General features: G+C 47.1%; 1 protein-coding gene across 1 annotated transcript in view; it reads left to right on the top strand.

Annotated features, from left to right (window-relative positions):
- Positions 1-5,200, top strand: part of MYOF (myoferlin) — a 160,916-nt gene that overhangs the window by 141,768 nt on the left and 13,948 nt on the right. The window contains 2 exon segments of the mRNA XM_007471569.1: positions 345-493; positions 3,053-3,192. Coding sequence (XP_007471631.1) covers positions 345-493; positions 3,053-3,192 — 289 coding nt within the window.

Below are 5,200 nucleotides of genomic sequence, written 5' to 3'. Positions count from 1 at the left end.
TTCCCTGAGTGCTAAACAGTGCCTTTCTGTAGTATTGAATGAGATACAGCTTGTGATTTCTAATTTATAAGTTTTCCTATTGTGATTACAGCGATCTCAGTCAAACTCATTTTTTACAGAGGAGAAAACTGAGGGGCGAGGGGGAGTACCAATTGGCTGAGGCCAAAATGATTGTGGATTTTAGGTCTCTAAATCCTAAATAGATTTCTGGGCAAAAGCCAACGTGTAGAGCACATTCCCTGCTCCCCCATTAACATGAGAGCACCTATAAGGATGTGTGTGTATGAATCCAAGAAGAACTTATGTGCCCTGCGGTAACTCAGGGCGTGGGATATTATTCACAGTTCTGGAGTCAACACCTGGCGAGATCAGTTGAAACCAACAGAGTTGCTTCAAAATGTAGCCAGATTCAAAGGCTTCCCACCACCTGTCCTTTCTGAAGACGGAAGTAGAATCAGATATGGAGGACAAGACTACAGCCTAGATGAATTTGGTAAGCACATTGCCATGGATGGCAAGCTGGTTACAAGGTACAGCAACCCATTTATGCTGCCTGGTTTGCGTTGGGGAGGGGGGTGGACACAGCAGTACCCTAATACCATAGGGAATTCCGTACACATGACTGTCTAACAAAAGCCCCATTATAGTAGAGTTTTGCTGTCATGTCAGGTGTCAAAGTGGACACGTTTTCTTGTCTGTCTGATGTTTCACTTGACCTTTTTAGGTCGTAGCCATTTGAGCTTTGAATACAAAGTTCTAATAATTAACTTATTTCCATGTAATGCATAATTAGCTCAAAAGTGCTCAGATGGTAGTGGAAGAATTTCTCCTCCAATTTTATTCCATCATTCTCCCAGCCCTTCTCTGAGAAGGCTCAGGGATGCTGGGGGCTGGTTTGAAGAATCTGCTGGGTTCACATCTGGCTCACATCCGAGCTTGGGGTCTTGCTTTTTCCTCAGCAGTAATGTATAATGCAGTCTGTCCTGACACATAAACAGCTAACTGCATCATGACAGAGACTGAAATAAGCTTAATAGAGCATAAGAGATGTGGCGTGATTCAGTGTTTCGTAGGGAGGAGGGCTTCCTGGAGGGCCTGGCAGTGGGCTTTGGCTTTGAGGGCACATGGGAGAGCCAGAGAAAGCTGAGCCGAGGGCACAGGGGACTGAAAGTGCTTCCTGATCATCAGCTGTTTTTTCTTGACATTGTAAGAAACTATATTTGCCTGGCTCTCTTAAGAGGACTTGGTCGATATCAGGGATGATAAGATGTTTAACAAATGTTGATGCTGCTGTTAACAGGAGAACTTGCAAAAGGGACTGGGAATAAACTGGCAAGCAGCATGGCCCCATGGAGAAGATTACCCCCAACACTTAAACAGTACCCCCAAAAAGCTGTATCAGTCAGGATTGTTCCAGTTAACTTCTGTCACATAACAAATCACCCCAAAAGTTAGCCGCTGAAAACAACCATATTGTTTTATTTTTTTTTAATTTTTATTGGAGTATAGTTGATTTACAGTGTTGTGTTAGTTTCTGCTGTACAGCAAAGTGAATCAGTTATACATATACCTACTCTTTTTTAGATTCTTTTCCCATATAACAACCATTTTGTTTTGCTTATAGTTTTGTGGGTTAGCTGGTTCAGGAAGGGCTCACCTGGGCAGTTCTCACTTGAGTTGCACACGCAGTTGACTGCTGTCGGATGTTGGCCAGGGCTGCAGCCATCCAAAGGCTCGACTGAGCTGGATGACCAGGATGGCTCACGCACATGGCTGGCATTCGCTGCTGGCTCTTGGATGGGGGCTTACGTGGAACTGATGACCAGAGCACCTACCCAGGTCTTACCCGTAGGGTGATCTCTGGGCACCCAGACTCCTTACACGGCTGACAGCTTCTGCCAGAGCAAGCACCCCGAGAAGACCAGTGTGGCCTTTCATGGTTAGCCTCGGAAGTCACACGGCATCCTTTCTTTAGTGCTCAAATATGTCTGCAGATTCAAAGGGAGGGGACGTAGACCCCACCTCCCAATGGGAGGAGTGACAGGGAATTTGGGGACTATGTTTTTTAAATGCCACAGTGATGCTACCTAGCTACTGTAATAGTTAAACTTACAAATTTCAGTGGCTTAACAACAATAGAAGTTTACTTCTCATAAATTCAAAGCAGGTACTCCTGCAGGTGGATGGCCCTCTTCCAAACAATGCTTCATGGACTAGGCTCTTCCATGTTACAGCTCTGCCCTTCCTCAGCTCAGGTGTCTAAGGTCACTGTTTTCTTCTGCATCCAGAAGAGAAAGTACACACAGTGGATCCTACATGAGAGGGTTTTATGGGCTAGGTCTTGAAGTGACACACGTCACTTCCACCTACGTTATATTCTAGCCTACCTTGTTTGCATGGCCACACCCAACAGTAAGGGAGTCTGGGAGACAGAGTGAGCCCCTGACACCAACGTAAGTAGGGGCTGCTCTCACTTACACATTCTGGAGCGTTCTGGTCTCTTCACTATTGGCAGCCCACAAGTCAGAAATGAGCCTGGTTGGGGCAGGGCTCTTGGTCAGGAGCTTTTTTTTTTTTTTTAAATTAATTAATTATTTTTGGCCCTGTTGGGTCTTCGATGCTGTGTGCAGGCTTTCTCTAGTTGCTGCGAGCGGGGGCTGCTCTTCCTTGTGGTGTGCAGGCTTCTCATTGCAGGGGCTTCTCTTGTTGCGGAGCACGGGCTTTAGGTGCCCAGGCTTCAGTAGTTGTGGCACGTGGGCTCAGCAGTTGCGGCGCACGGGCTTAGTTGCTCCACGGCATGTGGGATCTTCCCAGACCAGGGCTTGAACCCGTGTCCCCTGCATTGGCAGGCGGATTCTTAATCACTGCGCCACCAGGGAAGCCCAGTCAGGAGCTATTTCTCTCAACAACTCTTTCACAAGCTGGTTTGCACACTGGCACTGCCTGACCATTTTTGCAGAGTCTGGGATGAAGTGCTGCAAATCCCTCAAGGCGATCTGACTGAACTGTTCCCGGATGCCCATCCCTGTTTCACTGTCCTTCTTTATTGCAGAAGCCAACAAAACCCTGCACCAACACCTCGGGGCCCCTGAGGAGCGCCTTGCCCTTCACATCCTTAGGACTCAGGGGCTGGTCCCTGAACACGTGGAAACAAGGACTTTGCATAGCACCTTTCAGCCTAACATCTCCCAGGTAAAGGGCTCTCTAACTGTGAATCCCTCATCCACACTCCAAAGGCACTGGTGATAGCTGACACAGACTCGCCTCTTTTATCTTTTTTGCATACTTCTAGATATACACGAAATAGAAATGAAACTCAGCTTCATCCCCAAGGGGAATTTATTGTAAGAATTTTCAGTTAACTCACTAAATCCAGACAGGAGAGTGACAGTGACTCAGAACAACCTTGGACCAGGATCTCTCCCTGTCTCTTGTCTGTTTCTCTCTGAGTCTACTTTACCCTGCACTTTTCCTTCCTGTGATCACCTTCCCACGTGTCAGAGTATTGTGGACGGTTTCTGAGTTTATGTTATAATGTAGCCCCATCTACTTCCACTTGTGGAAAGGACTGGTTGCCCCAACTTGGCCCATTTGTCCACCACTGGACCACTCAGCTCTAGCCAGGAGGACAGGGATACAGTACACAGGATGGCTCACCACAGGGACCATGTTGATAGTGATGGGGGAAGGTCAGTTCCCAGGAGCTGGGGAGCAGTTCCCAGAGAAGCAAGGAGAGACATGGAAAATGACAAAATAGTCCATGTAGAAGCTTGTTAGAATGAAGATTTCCAGGCCGTGCCTGCAGAGATTCAGATTCAGTAAGTCTGGGGTGGGGCAGGGAATCTGAATTTGTAACAAGTATCTGGAGAGGTTCTGATGCAGATGGTTAGGAAGTCGCGCTTTAAGAAATATTTAAAAAATGGATGCAAATATTGTTGACACTGATAGCCGAACCGTGGTCTCTTAAAAAGTGACCACAACGAGCCTGGGCTTACTAGATGATTTTGTCACTCGCTCTTATTTGGTTCCATATTTTGATTTCTTCCTTCTCTAATTCTTCTTTCCCCACAAAGAGCCCATTTTCTCCTCTCTCTCCCCTCCTACTCCTCAATTGAATAAAGTCTTAAGACATTACAAAGCGAGGAAGATTGCTCCCTGGGCTATCAATACTTCCATCCCCTCTGCCTACCGCATTGGACAGACTCTGGCTAGGTCTTAGGAGACACCTGGATGCCTAATTTCTGCAGTGTGCTTGATGTATAATAGACCCTAGAGCCCTGGAGATTAGTGGGAAGAGAGTCAGGATCACAGGAAAATATATCCCTTTTCAAGAGCTTCAGCTAATTCATTTTTTTTTTTTTTTTTTTTCTTGCGTTATGCGGGCCTCTCACTGTCGTGGCCTCTCCCATTTGCGGAGCACAGGCTCCGGACGCGCAGGCTCAGCGGCCATGGCTCACGGGCCCAGCCGCTCCGCGGCATGTGGGATCTTCCCGAAACGGGGCACGAACCCGCGTCTCCTGCATCGGCAGGCGGACCCTCAAGCACTGCGCCACCAGGGAAGCCCCAGCTAATTCATTTTGATCACAGTGCATTAGGAAACCAGCCTAGTGGTTTCCTTGGCAACCTTCTTAAAGACCAGTCTGTTTTTGTCATGAAGGCAGAGTCTACAGAACAGTTTGGGGAATTTAAATTGGTTTGTATCGTTGATACAGTGTGTTAGTGGCATTCCTAGCCTGTCTGGAAGAATACTGCAGTCAGATATATGGGCCTGGTCTGTAGCCATCAAAGACTTGAGTGGGGCCTCACCAAGATGGCGCCACAGGTGTCGGTCCAGGCTCTCACTCTCCCCCTTCCTGCAAGCTCCCTCTCAGGTGGTAGACACTAGCAAACCAATGCAGGGAGTCCTCAGTTTGGGGGGAAAAGTAATGTTCTTGTCATTGTTTGAGTCTCTCCTTCGAAAGTTGCCGTGCTGTTTTTCTTTTACAAAATTAAATAGTTTTAAATTATTTTTATTTTCTCTCTTAAGGTAAGTGGAGAAACCCTTGGGTGTCACAAAACTGGGACTGATATCAAGTAGGCAGTGTGAAGATGGATAGAGTGACAGCGGGAAAACTGTTCTGTGAAGGGCCCAACTTTTAGTCATTCATTGTAAGGGTGTGTGTGTGTGTGTGTGTGTGTGTGTGTGTGTGTGTGTGTGTGT

This window comes from Lipotes vexillifer, unplaced genomic scaffold, assembly GCF_000442215.2.
Source record: "Lipotes vexillifer unplaced genomic scaffold, Lipotes_vexillifer_v1.1 scaffold325, whole genome shotgun sequence".
Taxonomy (NCBI): domain Eukaryota; kingdom Metazoa; phylum Chordata; class Mammalia; order Artiodactyla; family Lipotidae; genus Lipotes; species Lipotes vexillifer.
This window is presented reverse-complemented; position numbering and strand designations above follow the sequence as displayed.